At 39.5% G+C, this 21,155-nt stretch overlaps 1 protein-coding gene across 5 annotated transcripts; it reads left to right on the top strand.

The window, feature by feature from the left end:
• The first annotated feature begins 120 nt into the window (after window positions 1-120).
• Window positions 121-20,205, top strand: dgkaa (diacylglycerol kinase, alpha a). Of its 5 annotated transcripts, none has more exons than XM_071477169.1 (25): window positions 121-1,327; window positions 2,323-2,528; window positions 9,488-9,591; window positions 9,934-10,010; window positions 11,170-11,299; window positions 11,487-11,561; window positions 11,651-11,700; window positions 11,798-11,872; window positions 12,183-12,299; window positions 13,387-13,504; window positions 13,685-13,773; window positions 13,909-14,028; window positions 14,270-14,368; window positions 14,615-14,692; window positions 14,872-14,945; window positions 15,026-15,100; window positions 15,271-15,356; window positions 15,472-15,561; window positions 15,748-15,908; window positions 15,995-16,059; window positions 16,451-16,541; window positions 16,649-16,835; window positions 18,543-18,660; window positions 18,890-18,950; window positions 19,170-20,205. In XM_071477169.1, the coding sequence occupies exons 3-25, from the start codon at window positions 9,516-9,518 to the stop codon at window positions 19,248-19,250; spliced, it is 2,193 nt and encodes a 730-aa protein (XP_071333270.1). In that variant the 5' UTR covers window positions 121-1,327; window positions 2,323-2,528; window positions 9,488-9,515; the 3' UTR covers window positions 19,251-20,205. The 5 variants fall into 5 exon arrangements, with proteins under 5 accessions (XP_071333270.1, XP_071333272.1, XP_071333274.1 ...); XM_071477171.1 differs by having other exon boundaries at window positions 2,282-2,528; XM_071477173.1 differs by lacking the exon at window positions 2,323-2,528 and having other exon boundaries at window positions 9,492-9,591.
• The last annotated feature ends 950 nt before the right edge of the window (window positions 20,206-21,155 follow it).

The following is a 21,155-nucleotide window of genomic DNA, read 5'->3' as shown; positions in this document are numbered from 1 at the left end:
GATAACATGACTTTAAATTTAGCATCTTAATTACGAAAAAATGCAGTTCCTTATTTTACCACACCATGTCATCAAAGACCTGCCTCCTGTCTTCAGGGCACATCAGCTGAATACTGCAAAGGCTTCAAAATAAAATGACTGGTACAATGAGGAAGAGATGTGGAATGAGTTGTTCTAGGTTTTAAAAATGAAGATGAAAGTTTAACCACAAAGTGCACAGGGAGGAAGGTCTGACTGCTCTGACCTGACTCACTCCTTTTCACTGTCTAACCCAGACACCCACATGTTTTCCATGTCTGTTATTCTCTCTTGCCAGTCTCGTCCTCATTGTGGAGACTAATCCCTCACCATTGTGGTCAGTGGAATGTGAAATCATGTGCTTTACCAAATGCTGTGGCTCTGTTATTGTCTACACTCATTATGTGATGTGGTTGGTTGGTACAAGACATACAGCAGTCCTTATCCCCACGCTGTCCCAACATGTTACATATATGTTTAGTATTATGTTTGAAATGTAAATTGACCCAAAACATTTCAACATACAGTACATTGATTTAAAATATACAATACAAATACTTGAGGCCAGTGCTGTGGTACTCACATCCTGAGGTAAAAGTTGCAACACAGTAAAAATTATTGTTACAAGTGAAAGTCCTGCATTAAAAGTGTTAATTAAGTAAATTATGTAAGTATAATTCACAAGCTAAACTATCAAAAGTAAACCTGCTAAATGTAGAATAATGGCCCCTGTGAGATTTACGCTATTATACGCTATTATATTATTAGACCATTAATTCTAATGCATTCCAATTAGCATTTACTGTTGTCTAGCTAGCTGTAGCTGCAAGTTAACCTATGCTAACACGATTAAACAAAAAAATCCTCACAAAGTAGCTTGCTTTCTGTGGAGCTTTACTTCAAATACCTCAAATTTGTACTTAAGTGAAGTATTTTCGTAAATATACGTATTACATTTGTCACGAAATACTCACTTTTGATTGACAACTGTTAAACATAATTCCCAAATTCAACGCGCGGTGTCCGTTTAAACCTAAACTGCCGTAACCATAGCAACAGCACTGAGGCATGTCACTGATTGACTCGTTGGTGAAAAAACAACCAAAGCTAACTTCACCAAGCGGAAAAAGTTATTTTATACATTTTTTTAATGTTAATTTATTTTTTTTGTAAGTTATTGCGGCAGCTAGCTAGAATCATGAAAAATATGCCTACGACAAGGTGTCCAGATATGAGAGAATAATGGAGACGTGAATGAAGCATCTTCCCCCAAAGTCTAACAACCGGGCCTAACTACAAGAGCTGAGCGGTAAGACAGCATTATCTTTGTAGGGCTTTTTGTTAAATTTTTTGTCAAAACGAATAAGAATGCTGTATTTGAAGGCTATTTTGTTTATAGTGTTGTTATTTTATTGTAACGTTAAGGTTTATTTTTCAATGTATTGTACACTATCATGGGTTCTATTTTGTTAGCATGTGAGCTAGCCTAGCCTAGCATGTAGGAGTAATACCTTAATAGCAAAAAGTTATTTTTTTGTGCACAACTGAGTCAGCTACAACTGCATATAATTAAACAAGTCACTACCAGTGGTGGAAAGTAATGAGGTATATAGTACTCAGAACTGTTTTGAAGCACTTGTACTTGAGCATTTCCATTTTATGCTAGTTTATACTTCTACTACACTACAGTTCAGAGGTAAATATTGTACTTTTTACTCCACTACATTTATTTGATAGTTTAATTACTAGTTACTTATATTAATATTAATAAAAAATAACATAATCAACAAATAAAACACGGTGTGGTATTATAGGTTATGACAATATAAAACTATTCCCGGGTGGAGAGTGGTTAAAATAAGCCCCACCATTAGAAGCTACAACATTAAAATGATATACATAACATAATTATAATATAATTATAATTATAACCCAATAATAAAATATATATGTTATTCTGAAATAAGCCATTCTGTAGTATATTTAGAATAGTATATTTTGAATCTAATACTTCTGTACTTTTAGTCAAAGAAAAATTTAAATGTGCAACTTCTACTGGTAACAGACTATTTGCGTTATTTTACTTCAGTTACTTCTTGCACAAGGGACCCATATAAACAATGATGATGCAATTGTTAAAAGCATTACTCTGAAACATTAAGCCCCTGATGTATTTTTATCGATTTCCTTTACGAGAGCAGGAGGATAATTGCTCAAAAACAGCTTACAGTTCCGTAATTTTAATGAGCAATGCAACTTGCAGATGGGTGCACACCGGTGTAACGGGTGTGTATTGGTTCGCAGAGGGCGCAGAGCAGCTGAGGCGGTGCTTGACAGGAGGGACCCGCTCACTCAGTCTCTGCTCTGCACTAGTTCCATGCTTCCACTCCGCCGACCTCCTGCCTCCATTTAAAGTTAACGGCCAGTTTGCTTCGCTTCAGAAAGCAGGATTTTTTTTTTCACCGGTTGTTGTGCTGCACCACGACGATTTCAATAGAGACCAACAGAAGGTAAGTGACTCTCAACAACAAACAGTAATAGGTCCAACCGCGACGTATTGATTGAAGTTTCCGTGCAGGTCTGAACGGCTTTAAGCTGCAGATATACGACAGTCACATACAGTGGGGGGGGGGGGGGGGGGGACTGTAACACGTTGTTTGTACTGCTGTCAAGAATTGCATTATAATCCAAGGAAATGCATCTGGTGACTGACGGCTCTCAGCTGTGTGCATGTGAATTTTTTAAAGCAAGTGCAGGAGATAATCGCGTGTTAATAACGGGGTAATTCACAACAGTCGAACAACCATCTCGGAAGATCAATTGGATTTTAATGCAGTCCTCTGCCTTCTTATTAGTCCTCACAAACATGCATCAATCGGTTGCCTTTGCAGTGTCTGACGTTTGTAAATGTCAGGCTGCTTAAGTGGCTAGTGAAGGGGGAACCCTTCTCTGACTCTGAGTCTGGGCTATTTAGAGAAATGAGCAATTCATCTGTCAAGAGTAGAGACTAGTGAGCATTCAGGGGTATTTTAACTATTCGGGGTGTCGCCTCTCAAGATGCTTTGGTGTAATGGTCTCCACTTTATGTGTCACTTAAACTTGACAACACATGGTACAAATTCATACGTCACTAGTACATTGAGCAAACTGTTTTGTAATATTATTAGCCTCCACTTGATAAGATCTTATCTTAGTAAGTCCCACCTGAGATTATGTGTGTTGTGAGATATGGTGCTACACCAGTGGGCACAGTGAAACCTCAATCAAAGTAGACACCACAGAGGATTTCCACTGTGTCTATGTTGATTTGGGGATAGAAAATCTTCTATGGTGTGAAGTAGATGATGGTGGGAGTTGGTGGGCACTGCCTCTGCTGTGTGATTATTGTTTACGCAAAGCTCCACTTTCACTGTCATTTTACTGTCAGTGCTGAGTGTGACTTTCAGCCCTCATGCGAACTGGAAAAACACAACATACAGGAAAGTCTTGATACTTAACTTGGGACTGTGTTTTTTTCCTTTTTTTGAGTGCATTCACAATTTTTGCACCAGTTCCTGGCTGAGCTGTGTGTCCACTTCAAGCAGGTCATTTCAAAGTTGGAGTCTCAGTGGTATAACATTTGTTTCTAGCTGCAAGGGAGTTTTCAGGCACAGACAATCAATACTGCAGCCAGGTCAATTGTCCCATTGTTAATGTTAACATCAGGCTAGAGGCTGTAAATGAACTAGAATTTGAGAAATGGTATTTATGCCTTTTGTTTACAGACTATTTCACTTCTCTAAATAAAGCGGTTGTTTCTTTCATTTAGCAATCACTTCCTTCATTACATCATTACCTGAGTCTGTTTGAAACCTTTATTATGATTTTAACCCATTTGGCTTTTTTAAGTAAGTTTTAAGAAGTCAGTACTTTATTACATTACAATTTGTCTTAGTACAGCCTCATTCATTCACATTTAGAAAACAATTCACATTAGCAAAAATAATACACAGTATATTCTAGTTTTGAATTACCAGAATTACTGACCCTGATAGTGCAGAATACTATACGACTGCATTTCCGAGCAAATCATTGAAAAATGTGACATTCAGTGTTGTTTCATTTTCAGTCGTGGATAGATCTGTGGGCGAACCAGGCGAGACTCCCTGATACGTGCAAACACTTAAACCATAAAAGCAGTGTGGCTGTTGTATGACAGCATGCACCCTCACAAGTCTGGGCAGGTTGGAGGTTTTTTTTTTTTTTTTGAATGCCGCATGGTGTTCTACAAGGCTGCCTCCACAAAAAGCTGTTATATAAGTCACATTCAAGTCTGAACTCAGAGTGATGGGCAGTCCTCACTTTGATGCTGGGGACTGAGCAAAGCCTCGCCTACATTTTCCAAGAAATCTATGATTCATACTGTGGTGAATGTCTTTTGTTTTTTTTTTTCCTTTTTTTCTGTTTTTTTTTTTTTTTTGCTGATTTACAATCAGTGACTATAGTGTTGAATTTCTCCAGATATTTCCTACTAACTGGAGCCTGTTGTACTTTGCCTGCCACGCAATTCTTCAAATATTACTTTACATTAGTTGTCATGGAGAAGCCCCCGTTTTAACAGCATGCTCAAATATGACTGTCATTACTTTTGACCCTGGTTTTGCATCATCTCACAACAGTTTTATTCAATGGATGAATCTTACACTGACCAGATGCATTTTATATACCCAAAGAAAAATCCTTTGTTTCTGGACCATGCTATGTGTAACATCATTTAATAATAAAACACATATTTCTGCCTGGGTGCTTTCAACAATAGAAGCAGCAACTTCAGTTGACACCTAACTGAACTAAAATGAAAATAAAACAACCAGGGGAAGTAGTGGTTATGGGCTGTAGCTCTAGGGATACATAAATGTCAACAAACAAAATTTTTTTTCTCTTGTAGTTCCACTCGGTAAGTAACTTTTTACTCTGCCTTTAAAGTGACCCCTTGAGCAAACAGTCCATTTATAGTAAGGGAGTATTCCCCTGTTCATGCAGTGAGTCACAGTAGCATCTGCATGTAGAATGTAATTTAGAGTGTGGCCTTTGGTTTTGAAGGCCAAACGAGGCTCATGGCGTGGGAGGAGGTGGAGCTGCAGGGGGAAGACTCACAGTTACTGACTGGGCTCCCCCTTCCCTGAGCTGGCAGCCTCCCTCCCTGCCTGTCCCTCCTCCTACCTGTTAGTCACCCGAGGCAATGCTCTGACGGAGAACAGCTGATGGAGGGAAACACTTTCCACAGCAACCAAGCATGTCTGTCCTCCCCCTCCTGTTAACCTGATGCAATCTGCACACACTTCAGTGAAGAGAATTGTTGTAGTTTCAGGAGGAAAACAAATGCCCAACATTAGATGTAGACTTCATCCTCTGTTGAAAGAACCTACGCAGTGTTTTCCAACCACAGAATGACGGAGTCAATGGCTTGCACCCTGCAAGTGTTGCAAAACAGCAGATTTCCTTGACACAAGGCGTGGGTGTTATGACAGCTTGCACAAACATTAGCCTCTATGGAAAAAGGTCATCCCCAAGTATACTTTGAAATGATTCTCATGAGATGAATGTTTTATGGTTGTTGACAGTTTTATACTGAGAAATTAAGGGTTCATAATTAAATGCATGGCATGTGTGAATGCCAACTGAACTGCCCAGTCCAATTATTTCACTGTGTGAATTTTTATAAAGCAGTTGATTTGGTGTTTTTTAGTTGAGTGGTCAAAAGTAAAAGCAAGTGTCAGGCTCTAGACGGATGGTTTTTCAGAGGTTTATGGGGGAGTAGATGTTGCTTTCACAAGCTGTTGCTACTTGAAAAAACACTTTAACATTTAAATTGTCCATTACTGCTTTTTGAAGAACCAGTAGTGGCAGTGAGTCAGTAGGCCGGAGATTTTGTGCCTTTCTGCTCAACATGTGCTGTACCACTTATTCTGTACTGATTATATGGAGCGACATTTTGTTCAAACAGAATTATACCTCAGACTGTCTGTCAGAGACCAAAGTAAATCGCACTGAATGATGGTTATGTGGCACACATTTAAATCCTTCTCATGTCTACACAACAGAGACTCTACCACATAAATGTTTCTATAAAGCTACATAAACAGTTCCCTCTTAAAGCATCTACCATTTAACTTAAGCCCAGCAGTGTAACCTTATTGAGAGGTAGGCCCGAAACAGTTAGTCACATGGTTTGTATTAAGTTTTAACAAGCCACAAACATTCCTGAAACGTCCTGAAATATTTATACATGCTTCAGTAAGCTCATTTAGATGCTTTTCAAAACTACATCCCATGTTAGAGAGTGGAGGCTCACTGGTTCGCTATACATTACACTGTTCATCTCTTTTCCTCTAAGTGCATCCTCCATGTAGTGTCTGGTTCTGATTCCAACTCTGCATCGTGCATGCAAATCATTATCTAATCAGGAAGTGAGGAATCAGATTACTCAGACAGGCTCCAGATCTCGTTCAACCAGACAATTATAATGATGGTACTAGGTTGGTAAGGAGACAAAAGACGTGATGCTGCTTGTGACATCACACTCCTCTGAAAAGGATAAAAAATGGGAAAGGAAAAACAACACCCATGAGTTATCTAAAATAAGAGATGTGCTTTATGTGTAAACAAACCTCAGAAGCCTATTTTTAGTTTATTTATAAGACAGTGTTTGAAGATGGAGTCATAGGCATATTATTAGAAGAAATAGTTTTAGGCTGTAATCAGGTGATCAGGCTTTTCATGATTCCTTCATGTGTCACTTTGCTGTTGATATAGACCTAGCCCACCTGATCTGCAGCATAAACACAACTGCTAGGCAACGCTGCTGACCTTTTGAGGTAATTAAGTGAGGACAGTGTGAACCTTTCAGAGTCTAAAGAGAGTAAATGGATCCAAATCACATGTTAAGAGTGGGTGGTTTTTTTTTTCAGATTATTTCTTTTTTTTTTTTTTTTCTCAGTGCATTCTTTGTCCTTTAAGTGCTCTGATTTTCTGTTCAGTGAGTGTGGCCATCACTGATACCTTCGCTGGCTGCACTAATGTGTGGTAACACCTGTGGACAACAGTGTGAACACCACAGATTCATCACTCATCAGCCTGGTTTGAAAACTACCACCCTGTATTTTATTTGCTTTAGTTCTGTATTTCTTTAGTCGAAAGAATCGTTTTGATGTAGGACATGATATCAGATTTACAGAATGTGTATTTAACTATTACAAGCTGTTACACCATGTTCAGTATATTTTTCTTTTTCTATTTTAAACTCTTTGCCCTTTTAATTCCTTCAGTAACAATCACATTGTTTAGTGGGCAATTACAGGAATTACTCCTTTGTACTTGGTTTTAAGCCAACAGACTGGCCTTTAAGGACCGTACCAGTGTTTTTCCAAGTTTTAGTTCCCCAAGTACACATCATCACTACTCACCCTTTTCCGAAGCATGCTGTAGTGTCTGAATCTCACTTTCCTCCTTTCCATCCCAGCCTTCCGTTGCTATTTATATCAATAGGCATTAAAATCAATTAACAGACTATTTAAACTTTATTGACTTGTGCACTCCAACAGAGAGGTAAAGAGTATATTTATTGTTTTCAGAGGTCCATCAGTGTTTCACGGTAATGCAAGTAAAGTGCAGGTAGATTTAGAGAGTCTCCATTGCATTACCTGATAATGGTAATATAATTTAGACAAAACCTAATGCACTCTGACAATGTGACAATTTGACGTTTGACACAGTTTTAAGAGTATTACATTATAAAAAACTGAAACTCTACAGCTTGAATTGCAAAACATGTTGCAGTTAACCCCAAAGTATAAATCAACAGGTAATTTTTGGTGAACTGATTATAGGATAATGGAGAATAGTAAAACATAGTGTAAAAGGTAATGGTGTAACAAATAGAGAAGAGTTATGAAGTCAGTTTGCTCAATAATGTCAGTTACACAATAATATCTGCCTAAGGTTTGCTAGCTAACATTAGCCACCATAAGCTACTGGTGATAATAGACCAAGTAAGACTGTAGCAACAAAGCACCTGAGAGTATTAAATAGAGCATATTATTTCTTATTAACTCAAAATTTTGTTTGTGAACAGGAGAATGTGTCATTTCATCTTTAAAAACATGACATGGTCTTGGTTCAACACAAAGTGTTAGCTCTTAAATGTTCCTCTTACCATAAACATGCATTAGTGGAACAGAAAAGCATGTGTGTTGTCTCTTGGTGCTTATTAGGACTGACTCGCCTGGAAAGATCACATTTTTAACATAATTGCAAAACATATTGATTATCAACTGCATTAGACTATAAATTCTGTATTGATCTATGTCAATATTTCTTATGGCACCATTTTATTGGCAGGCATCTGGAAAAACAACATCAAGGAGGATGTCTGGCAATTCCCTCCCCTCTATTAACTAGTTCGTCCTCTTTCCTTAATGATTAATGAGCTCTACATTTATCTGTTTGTTTTCCTGTCATTAGGGAATCTTCCATTATGTTATTACTGCATCTATGCTTCTGATGAAACTATTCATAACAAACCCACCAAATGTTCATCCAGACTTCATGCTTCCGACTTCAGAGTGACATGCTTGACAAATTTTTACGGCGAATACAAGCTTCAAACTTCATGCTCACTTTCAGCCAGCCGTGCCCACTGTGTATGACATTTATAACTCTTCCTTTTTGTTTGAAGGGGACGTCCCTTTAGAAGCCAATTTGGTTTTTCGACCTTTCCACAAGATATTATTGTTTATCTCTGCACTTCATTGTACTCTCTTGTACCAAACTAAAGCAAACACCCGCCATATCTGGTATTTTATAAATCTTATATGGGCCACTGAGCGTATGGAAACAGATTTTGGGTGCAGAGAATCCCTAGAGTTGAAGTATCATGGGTTCCTTTAGCCTGACATAATTTCTACCAGACTTTTGGCCCAGTTTTAAGCGGGTAGTCACATGTTAATGATGGTGTGAGATTTAAAATAAACACATATGACAAAATAGATGTGACAAAGTTGCTCATGTCTGGCAATGATGCTGCATTTCACAGCATTGTACAAAGACAAAATTGCATCCACATTCATGTTGAGAAAAGACTACAGGTTTGTGAACATGAACCACAATGACATATAAAATTAGTTGGTCGTATAAACTTACTATAATCATTCATTGTTTTCACCAAAAGGGAAAAAACATTGTCGGGTGTACAGTGTTGACTGGATGTTTTCCGCAGTTCTTCACATCCGTGCTTTCTGTTTCACGCAAAGTTTGGATATTGAGTGTGAACCTCCACGTCTACAATCATGGATTTGTACAGTGCGAAATGGAAGATGCTATCTTTTGCTTGCAGTCATGCTTTTATGTTTTACAAAGAAGCAGGCTACTGTGCACCCACCTTCTCTTTTCTCTGCCTCTATGTCTCACTGTTCCTCTCGCCTTTGCACAGGCAGGCAGTTAGTGCAGAAGCAGGCACCATGTCCACCCCCACAAACCCAGAGGTGAAGGAACTGAACCCTGTCGACTTTATCCAACTACAGCAGTACATTGAATGTGAGTACAGACAAGCAGGCGGGCGGGCAGGCAGCTTTCTCAGCGCTTAACCCCCCCCCCCCCACTTCCACCCACACACACACTCATTTATACTCGATCATGGTTTTTCGTATCTAGGAGAGGTAGCAGTCTGTCAGATATAGTTTTTTTTTTTTTTTTTGCAAAGAAGGCATGCACATGTTATGCTGTTCTCCAGATGAAAGTACATTACATTATTCAATTATATGTGTGGACTGAAAACTGTTACATACGAGAGTAAAATGTGAAAAATCGATATCTGAGAACTTCTTGCACATAGAGAACATACGTATCCCTGGGTGAACTGTGTGCCTTTGCTTCCAGACTGCAGCTTGAAGGTGAAAGACGTGCTGAGGGAATTTGATGCAGATGGCAGCCTGGCCCGGCACAGACATGGAGAGGTGAGGGGACGATGTGTCCTTCTGTTCAACATCAGGTCCACTCCTCCAAAACTCACCCACAGTGATGCCAGCTCTGAGGCACATAACTGAACTCAATTATAGCTCTCAGTGGAGCAGTTCAGTGAGAAATGAGAATGTGATTTATATTATATTTGGCAGTTATTAATTGTCCTACGCTGATTAATTAGATTCAAACCCATTGATCATGATGACTAAGCTGTCCGTGAGAAATATCTTCCGCACATTCGAGCAGGGTTGCAAATGTAAATTACCTCCCTAGTTTTGCCCACGCAGCAAGGCCCTGCTGAACAGAGTGCTGGCTGCATTGTGAGCTCAAATGTGATTGAAAAAAGATCTTTACAATACTGTGCATCAGTTACTGACACTGCCAACTAATTTGTGCAGGAAGTAAATGTAGTCATTTGTGATGGATAATTTTGCTACATACAGTTTAAGTTAGATAAATAGAAGGAAATATTGTTTTTATGATGGAAGAAAACACAAATACTGTCATAAAGTACCAGTTAGTAGCTTTTAAGTGACACAGGACGATGACTTGTTTGTTGGTAATGTTGCTGTGTGCATAATAATGATGCTGTTTTCTTTGTCCTTTTTTTGTTCTTTTCTTTTTGTGATCTGGCTGACTTGCAGTGACATTATTTAATACTGGGGCAGCTTTGCGGGGTATCAACCAGGGAAATGGAATTATGTCAATGAGAAATGGGTTTGTGGTTCAGCATTATCAGGGGACTACTGCTTGTTAGCCCTGCAGCATATTATCATGTGAGAAACGCAGATACCAGAAATCTTGAATCACAAGCTTGTTTTTTGTTATATGTCATTGTCAAACGAAAACCCTGCAAGCACTCCAATTGTTGGAGACATATTTTTACATATAAATGACAGAAACACCTTGGGCTTTTGAAAGCCTTGCAACCCCAGAAGGATACACTTAGTGTGTAGAGTGTTTTTCTGAGAAACCGACACGTGAGATTTTCACACAGCAGCAACTATGTGATCGTCATCTTCCTTTATTTTCAGAAGAGGTGATTTTGAAAAATGCAGAAGTTAACATACACAAAAGAGACACAGACTTTTCATTTTATAATTCACAGTGCCTCCATAAACAAATAAGCCTCTCCCATTCATTTTTTCCCAGTGCATCAATGAAGAAGGCTTTCGTCTGTTCCTGAAGACTTATTTAGAAGTGGAGGACTTCCCTGTGGCTCTCTGCCAGCGACTCTTCCTCTCCTTCCAAAACTCTGAACCCACCCAGGAAGACAGTGCTAGTAAGATTAAACACCATGTGTTAACACAACTCACTGTCTCTATGCTACTTTGTTACAGGCCCATATCGATTTTCACCATGGTCTATTTGGCATACAGTCATTTATCACTGCATGCCTGCGTGGTACTGGAAGTGCAGATATGGTGACTAGAGTATTCACAGCTCCCTCTTCTCCCTCTATCCTGTAGAGGAAGTCTTTTTGAAGGATGTTTCATGTTACTTCTCTCTGCTGGAGGATGGCCAGCCAAGGGACAAGCTGGAGTGTGAGTCGGTTATTTCTTTACTGCTCAAAATAATTTGAGTGATGACTTGGTCCAGCACTTCCACTTTCATTTCCCCTCTCTCTCTTTAGTTGCCTTCAAACTCTATGACAGAGATGGCAACGGGGTCCTCGACAGCTCTGTAAGTAACTGAGAAAATCTTTTAAGGTGTGATTGTAAATAAAGGTATCATACCAACCGCAAGTAACAAAACAAGTGTTTTGTTACTTTTTAAACAGGAAGTGGATAGGATTATTGCTCAGATGATGCATGCTGCAGAATACCTTGGCTGGGATGTGTCAGAGTTGAGGCCGGTAAGTCCCACAGAGCTCTACACTGCAACATAAACGTCCCGGAAACACATGAAAGCCTGTATATTCTGTACTTTCAGCTGTGAGAATATAGTAAATGCACATTTGTTTGCACAAGATATCCTTTACGATGTGACGTATATGGCACCACTTGTCACTCATTTGCTAGGGTTAGTGAAATGATAAGCTTCACTGCACCAATAAAATTCACAAATTCCCACGCATGAGCAGTTTCAGAAAACACATGGCCTTTTTAAGTAATAGAAAATATGTGTGATGACTGGATAATAACAGCCAAATATCATTTCATCAGGTTCTGAAGGACATGATGACTGCAATTGATGCTGACAGCAGCGGCACTGTGTCTCTGGAGGAGTGGGTGGAGGGAGGCATGAACAACGTTCCCTTGCTGGTCTTGCTGGGTCTGAAGGTGCTTTTATTGCAGCATGTTTCTCTTTTTGGCTCCAATAGCCTAGCTCAGATGTATTTCATTTTGACAGCAGGTGTCTCACAAAGTGGTAAAACCTACATTCACTGCTTTTATAAAATCCTGGCCTTGCGTGCCTCTCCTCTGTCCTCTGCCTCCTCCCTGTCTATAAGGGCCTTTTTGCCGACTCAGTGGTACAGGGTGTGGTAATGTCATCTCTTCTCATGCAAGCTCTGCACCATCAGAGTGCTTCAGTGTTTTCCATTTACTTGGCACAATCTGTGCCCACATTTCACAGTCCTTGCATAAAATGGCAATCTTTGGTCTGATGCACTATATTTGAACAAAAAGAATTCATCATTTCAATTAATTAAAATGGTTTAATTAAGGACAGATTAGTTTTGTGTTATGGGTGTTGTTGAATGTGCTGCCAAGAATTTAAAAGCCATTTACTGGTAGACTGCAGTTTACTGTGGCAGCATAAAACCACGATCTGGACTCTGTCACTGGGTTTGGCCTCTACAACAATGCAAGGGACTTCCCCTCTGGCTATTTCTAGCCACCAATGGACATTTGAAGCCTGGGGTGCATGAATTCAGCCCCCTCACAGTTGCTGTGTGCTGCTTCATGTGTTGCCCGCTGTGCCTCATGCTGTAAGTGATAGGCTGATTCATCATGTCACACAAAAAGCATTTCACTGTGTAATCTGGATAAGAGCGCTGGTCGCTCTTTAAACAGATTGAAAGCAACCTTATAATCTTGTGTTGAGAATTTGAGATTATAGTCAGCAGCCATGGTGCTGCACAGTATGTTATGCTATAGAAAGCCACTACATACTGCATAATCAGCAATCTCATTAAGGCAAGGTTAGTCATGAGTGGGTGTGAAAAACAACTGTGAAATGCAAGCCTTTGCCACAGTATGTTTCTGAAAGGGTTTGCTTGGTTTGATCCAAATATTTAACAAACAAAACAGATATAAGTCTATTTTGTTATAAACATCTAGTTTTCTATTCAAAATGCAAATGTGTTGCAAATCTTCAAGCATGGTGTTCTGTTCTTTCTTGCATTGCCATCTTCATCTCCATCAGATGACCCAGAAGGATGGGCAGCACCTTTGGAGGATGAAACATTTCAACAAGCCTGTATACTGCAACGTGTGTCAGAGCATGCTGCTGGGTCTGAGGAAGCAAGGGCTGTGCTGCACCTGTGAGTACCTTGAGAAAGCACCAGCAGAGGGCGACACTGCAGAGACATTTATCAGAGTTCAGAGTTGAGAATTGCAGGATCATTTTTCAGATCAGTACCCATCTGTCAGATTTACATTTGGCAGGTATATATGTTATGTAAACATCATATGTTAGCTCGGTTATGTATCTTCTTTCCCAGGCTGCAAATACACAGTCCACGGACGCTGTGCTAACAAGAACCCAGCCCCCTGCACCAGAACGTATGTGAAGTCAAAGAAAGAAACAGGGGTATGCCAGTGTCTCCATGACAACATTTACAGTGATATTTGCTAAATTTACAGTGAGACAAGGACAACGTTAGACTTTCTCCTGTGTGTGTATGTGCTGTTCTGTGAATGTTAAAACATTCATCCCACATTTCAGGTTCCAGCGCACGACTGGGTGAGTGGGAACTGTGACTCGAGGAAGTGTGATAAATGCCAGAAGAAGATCAAGAGCTACCAAGGCTTAACAGGCAAACACTGTGTGTGGTGCCACACGATGGTGAGGAAGCATCTTAATGTGTGACTGTGCATTTTGGTCATGACCCAATCCGGTTTAAATTGCTTAATTGTAGACCATGTACCCATGATGCTTTGGGTTTAAATCCAGCCTAGTGAGATTTAATTCCTCCTCCTCTTGTCTCTTTCCAGTGTGAGCATCCAATACAACAGAAATGCAAGAGTCTGTCCATCATCACTGTTGTGCTGGGAGTTTATGTAATGTGTGACTGTGTGTTTTACAGCGTCACGATGACTGTGCAGACCAAGAGCCGACAGAGTGTACCTGTGGGCCACTCCGAGACCATATCCTGCCTCCGTGGGCAATATATCCTGTTATAAAGGTACAGAATTACCCTCAGGTACTTCTCAAGCTCATGTACAGTACAAACAGTGCCTGACACACCTACGCAGAACATAACAACAACCCAGGGCTGTTTCTTGTTGTTGGTAAACCCTTCTTACCTGTGTGGCATTTTGGCAGGTACAGTGTGTAGAGATTTGTCTCTTCTTGTCTCTTCACAGGAGGCAATTAAGACATTACATTTGCTCTTGTTTATACACTCTTTACCTTTGTTTCCTCCCTAAAGGAGAGACCAAATAATGGCTGCTCAGGTTCAACAGATGACAGTGAGCTCAATACTACTCCTGATGGACAAGTGCTTCAGGTATTATTCTGCCTTGTGAAGGTTTTATCAGGGGTGAATGTTTACAAACTGACATTTTAGTGTGCTAAATATAGACAGATTTATTGGTTATGAAAAATATAAAACTCAGAATGTAAACTCATTTTTATAGTTGATCTGTTATGTTACTATTATATATTTTTTTATATATCATTCAACAGATCAGCCCTGTGCCAAACACCCATCCTCTTCTAGTCTTTGTCAACCCTAAAAGTGGGGGCAAGCAGGGAGAAAGGTGAGTCCAAAAAAATACATTCATGGAGAAATACATGTCTGATACATGCACAATGTTTAGCCAGGTTTTATGTTTTTCAGAGTCCTGCGTAAATTTCAGTATTTACTGAATCCACGGCAGGTATACAACCTTTCAAATGGTGGACCGGGACCAGGGTGAGTAATCAGTGCAATAGATTATGGTCAACATGAAATGGAAATAAAATTAATTTCTATGAATTTTATTTTAAAATACACAGACATAAGTATTAGATTATTTCAGGCCACTTTGCTCCAAACATTTCCTTCAGCTCTGTATCATGTATTTGTCATCACCTTTCTTTCAGACTGAGTTTCTTCAGAAATCTGCAGGATTACAGGATCTTGGTGTGCGGGGGAGATGGCACAGTCGGCTGGATTCTGGACGCAATAGGTGAGATCATTGGGTCAATCTCTATAAAAGGCACGTATGAAGGTCTACACTGTGAGCTTCTGGTGAAACCACAATGATGCACTTCTCCTTCTTTTTTTCCTTCTCTTGCAATCAGACAAAGCCAATCTGCTGGAACGGCCACCTGTTGCTGTGCTTCCTCTGGGCACAGGAAATGACCTTGCGCGATGTCTTCGTTGGGGAGGAGGTGAGAAAATGTTCCTTTACTATGAAAATAATTAAACGGTCTGCTGCGTATGCTTTGTTGCTGTGTGTGTTTGTTTGCCGAAATGTGCTTCATCAAAACAGAAGCTCTCCAAATTACTTTTTTAAATGTTTGTGCACACAAAGGTGCTCAGTCATACTGGTCTTCTTGTATATTTCCACTTGACAGGATACGATGGGGAGGATTTGAGTCGTATCCTTAAAGACATTGAAGGGAGCTCTCAGGTTCTGATGGACCGCTGGAGTGTGCAGGTCATCACAGACGAGAATCAGGAGAAGGGTGACCCAGTGCCATATGAAATCATCAACAATTACTTCTCTATTGGAGTTGTAAGTTTCTCAGAAATATGTCACACAAGAGGAAGTGTTTTTCAGTTTTGTGTTTGGATAATTGCTTTGTGGTGTTGCGTCAACAGGATGCCTCAATTGCACACCGGTTTCACACAATGAGGGAGAAACATCCACAGAAATTCAACAGCAGGTATGCAATTATTTATGCAATTCTTTGGTGGAACATTATCAGTTTCAAGGGCATGAACGGCAAACAGACAAATCTATCCTGCACATAGTATTAATACGCAACACAGTTTAAAAATCTTCATCATCTATAACAGATGCAGAGCTGGTGGATACTAGTTTCTATTATGTCTTCGGTTTTAGAAAAAAAAGTGGTGTTGTTTTTCCTGCTTACAATTATAGTTTTTTTTTAAAGCGGAAAAAAGACTGAATGCAGGTGGCAACAGCAGGTGTCTGTGGTGGCAAGTCTTGCTACTTGACTCCTTCTAAAGAGCTGCGTGTGCTGAAAGAAGAAAGTGTGGAGTGAAAGTAAAATTTCACTTAAACCTAAGAGGCACACTTCTTTATGTCTGCAGAATGAAGAACAAGCTGTGGTATTTTGAATTTGCCACTTCAGAAACCATTTCTGCTTCTTGCAAAAAACTGAACGAAAGTCTAACAATCGAGGTGAGAGCACAGCACCAGCATTACAGCATTGCAAGTGTGCATTGTAAGAATTGTTCCCACAGACAGACCGCGCACATTCATGCTTCACTTCTTTGCACCTTCTTCAGTGCTGTGGTACTCCACTGGATCTCAGCAGCCTGTCTCTAGAGGGGGTTGCTGTACTTAACATTCCCAGCATGCATGGTGGCTCCAACCTTTGGGGGGAGACCAAAAAGGGGGACGCAAAGGGACTGACAAATCAGGAACAGCCGGAAGTGATTGTCGACCCAGAAATCCTGAAAGTTACCTCCCAAGGTATTTTGTCCTTTATGTCCACTCCACATAATAGTGATCTTAAGACAGGGAATTTCGGAGATGATCAGAAGTCTGGTTTTTAACTGCAGTTATCAGGATTTTTATGCCTCTATGTTGGTGACAGCCGTGGCCAGAGACATTACATTTTCATATTGTCTGTTTGCTGGTCTGGTTGTCCATCCCATTTTCATGAAGGTGATATCTCAGGAAGGCCTTGAAGGAATTTCTTTAAATTTGGCACAAATTAGGTTTTAGTGGTCAAAGGTCAAGATCACAAACATATTTTTTGTCATAACTCATACCTAATTATAACAAGATTTCACACAAATATATAATAGGATATAATCATGAATTGATTGACATTTCACACCCAAAAGGTCAAAGGTCAACTTCACTCTTCTGCAAATAAACTTTATACATTTTATTAAGTAATTATGTTGATTAAGTTATTAAGTTCCTTCACTACAGTGTTCACTGCATATACAATGCCAGTCAAAAGTTGGGAAAAGTGTGTCCAAGTGTCCAAGTGTGTCCAAGCTTTGGACTCATACTGTAGTATATCAATCTGGACAGACATGGATCTATACTGCAATTTTAAACTTGACTGGTTGCCAGAGGCAAACAGCGACAAGGCAGTAATTCCAGTAATTTTTATGTTAACAATGAATCAAGTGGCTGTGTCACCTGGGCAAGAGGCTACATGTAGTGATGAACCCAAAACTCTGCAGTTTCCCTCATCTAGATGAAGCTTTTTCCAGCATTGTTCAGCACCTAAGCAGAGCTAAAAGGAGGGTGATACTGGAGTAACATTTGTCAAGTGGACACAAACAGCACCACAGAAAGCCTACTGTTGTTCTGTGTCTGCTGAATGTGAACATAGGCATCTGTTTGTCTACACAACTTTATGGGCTGATAATATGTCAGATGTTGTGTTTTCATCTCAATCTGCTGAACACAGATCAGTGACCACAAAAACAATTAATACATCTTAAAGTAAGAAGGAAATTCACAGAAATCGTTATAGGCATTAAATGAAACTGGCTTCCAAAGCTCTGATGTGTTTTCATGCTGTTGTGGTATTGTGACACTTGAGGGCAGCAGAACACTGATCTTTTAAGTTCACAGGGCAACTCATTAGCAAACAGTTGCCTAATTACACATCTGGCAGACACAGAGCAACATTATCATTCACTTGGAGACGTGTTTGTGTCCACCTGATGAATGCCAGTCTAAAATTCACGCACCTTTTAAGTCTGATTTTGGTCTCTTCCAGCTCCTGAGGGAACTATCTGGTTCTTTAGCTGCTAAATGCACCGTGTTCACCAGCTGGTTTCTGTGTCTGCCTTGTGTTTGGTGCTGAGCAGGCAGTGTCCTGTGGGTTTATCAGAGCTTTTTTTTACTGAGAACAGCTGCCTGCTGCTCCTGGAAACAATATTCACGTCCAAGTGATCCACTGTAATCATGTGACCCATTGTTAATATAAAAATGTTGATCATAGCCTCTTAAAAATGTTTGCACTTTGATTTGTAACACTTGTAGTTTTAGTCCATGTAATGTTTGTATGTAATGTGCTTGTGTTTGTCACTTCATTTGATTGCCACTCTGATGCAGAGTAAATATGTTCTCAGATATATGGTTCTGTCTCAGACTGAACAATATTTTCCCTCTGTCCACTTGATGTTCAGTATGTCCATGTGTTCTTGTCAGATCTCAGTGACCGTCGATTAGAGGTTGTTGGCCTTGAAGGAGCCATGGAGATGGGACAGATTTACACGGGCCTCAAGAGTGCCGTGAGGCTCGCCAAAACATCACAGATCACCATCAGGTGAGAAACAGCCAGACAGACATGTTCAGGCTTGTCAAGCTTTGGGCTCTCAGTCATAACAATGGCTTGTAGTTGACTTTGATCACCAGCTGAGGATGATCCTTAGCTGGATCTTAACATAACAATAATTACGTATGCGGGATTTCCTTTTGGTATTTTAATTACCCACAAGAGTCATAGATTTGGTTACCTGGTGCATTTTGTTGATCTCTCTCTACTTTACCCTCAGGACGAAGAAAGCATTACCAATGCAGATAGATGGAGAGCCATGGATGCAGCCTCCCTGCACGGTAAATACTGCACACACACACACACACACACACAGACACAGAAACACACACACAGAAACACACACACACACAGAAACACACACACAGAAACACTGTGGCTGCTTTACTGCAGACCAGACATTAAATATTGAAGCTACTTTTCTATTAGCAATACAGTTAGTGGCAATGTTTTGATTGATTATAATGTAATTTACTGGACATTTTATATTTCTTTTACAGATTCTCATCACACACAAGAATCAAGCCAGTATGTTGATGGCTCCTCAGGCCAAATCAACTGGTTTTTTCAACTACAAATAAAACCGACTGACTACATTCAAATGTTCATTGTAAATAAAGGACTGACACTTTTTTTTAATATATAGAATTAGTCTGAATGTGTATGTTATAGAATAATCATAACAGTCAAAGTAAGGGTAACTGCTTCAAAGGTTCTGCATCTGTGTAACCTATAACCAAAGCATGGCACTGTATGAAAACAAACTGTATGGTAAGATATGTTTGCATCGTGGCAAAATGAATTTAACCAGATATACTCAGTGTTTTTATCAATACTCAACAGTCTTGCTGCTTCACAGTCAGTGGAAATGCTGCTCTGTAGGAACCTAAAGTAAGGTTAAGGTAAAGTGAATATCATGCTAAAAAAAAGAATATTCAGCTTCATGTGCCTTTACAATATGTTCTTTATGGTTATGGCTTAGGTAGACGATGTACAGACCACTGTGTAGACGTGCACTTTGGGCATAGACCATGTAGTATTGCTGTTTTGGTTTTGTTGTGGCTGTAAAGATGCTCTGAAAGCCAGATATATGTTCTTATCAATTTGGCACAGAGATTGAAGAATAGATGAGATTACATTTCAGTGGTTTTACTATTTTCACACATTTCAGAAGATACTTGAAAGTGTTTTGGGGAACAGTAACAGGATAATCATTGCCAAAGGGGCTGCATGTTGATCCGCTGGGTGGGGTGTGTGTGTATGTGTGTGTGTGAGTGTGTGCGAGTTTGTGTGTGAGGGCAGAAAGCCTCTCTGCTGTTCTTGTTCAGTGCTGAAAGCTGAGATATGTTCACTTCTAACTTATAAATTGTGATGACCTCGATTTGAAATTACTAGTTCAAACCTGTTTCAACATATTTAGTCCTTATTTAAATGTTATATCAGTCATATCATTTCAGTATATCTGGAGGATGTTAATGTAATATGCCTGAAATAATGCACTGTGTATAAAGATTTTAATAAATCATCTGGGCTTAAGGAGTTGTTATACTTTTTTTTAACACTTAGATACACAGGATTTGCCTTCACAACTAGTTATGTGGTAGATGGTTTTTCTACCACAAGGGGGAGTCATCCACTTTTTAGTCTGTGACAGCGGGTTGCTGCAACATGGTCACATCCACTGAAGCAAAAATAATTGATTGATCACCAAATAATAACCTATCTTATTGATTTTATTTATCATTTTACAACTTAGTAGTAAAAGTATTAGTAGTCTTTGTTGTCAAAAAGTAGATCCACATCTATTTTCTCTAAGATACTTTAAACTTTACTAAACTAAAGTTAAATGTTGGTCTGCCAGCCACAAATACTGCAATCAAATGCCGTTGACAACTGGCTTGATCACATATGTTTGGAAACTTTGCCAACAGCTGCTGCACAGAGTTATCTACACAACTGTTTGCATATAAAGTCAGCCATCAATTTTAAAGTGCTATTTCACATGTGTGCCACAGGGCAGATCAGTTTCAGAGAAGTTACTCCAGGGCATGTTTTAAGCTCTTTTTTTTAACTTATAATTTATCTCATATGAATATTCAACAAAGTAAAGTTTAAAGTTTCTACATTACACTTATGATGGAGGTGTCAATGGTAAGTTGAGCAGATGAACAAGTCTTGTGTCAAACTCATACATCATTCTGCACAGTGAAGTTAAACTACAAAAAGCAGAAAAAAGTCTTTGAGTGGATGGGGACTCAAACTTAAACTAGGATGTAAATCAGGTAGAATGGTGTGAGTTATTGTTGCCCACACAATAAGTTTATATTATAACATCACTAATGAGAATAAAATTAAAACTTGAATCCCATTTGAGCACAATGAGTCATTCAAAATTCTTCCAGGTCAATAAGGTCATTGAGCTTTTTTGCGTGATGCACAACTATTCACTAAAGTTAATTCTCGCCTTACAACCATATTCTTTATCG

This window comes from Trachinotus anak, unplaced genomic scaffold, assembly GCF_046630095.1.
Source record: "Trachinotus anak isolate AG129_WGS33_773 ecotype Australia unplaced genomic scaffold, CSIRO_AGI_Tana_v1 ptg000004l, whole genome shotgun sequence".
Taxonomy (NCBI): Eukaryota; Metazoa; Chordata; class Actinopteri; order Carangiformes; family Carangidae; genus Trachinotus; species Trachinotus anak.
This window is presented reverse-complemented; position numbering and strand designations above follow the sequence as displayed.

What these genes read in the sequence shown, in the direction of transcription:
- dgkaa (XM_071477168.1), top strand. Translation starts at nt 2,187, where the DNA reads ATGTATTTTTATCGATTTCCTTTACGAGAGCAGGAGGATAATTGCTCA. An exon ending in CACCCAGGAAGACAGTGCTA is followed by an intron (nt 11,300 to 11,486) that starts GTAAGATTAAAC and finishes TCTATCCTGTAG; the next exon opens with AGGAAGTCTTTTTGAAGGAT. An exon ending in GTGTGTGGTGCCACACGATG is followed by an intron (nt 14,029 to 14,269) that starts GTGAGGAAGCAT and finishes TGTGTTTTACAG; the next exon opens with CGTCACGATGACTGTGCAGA.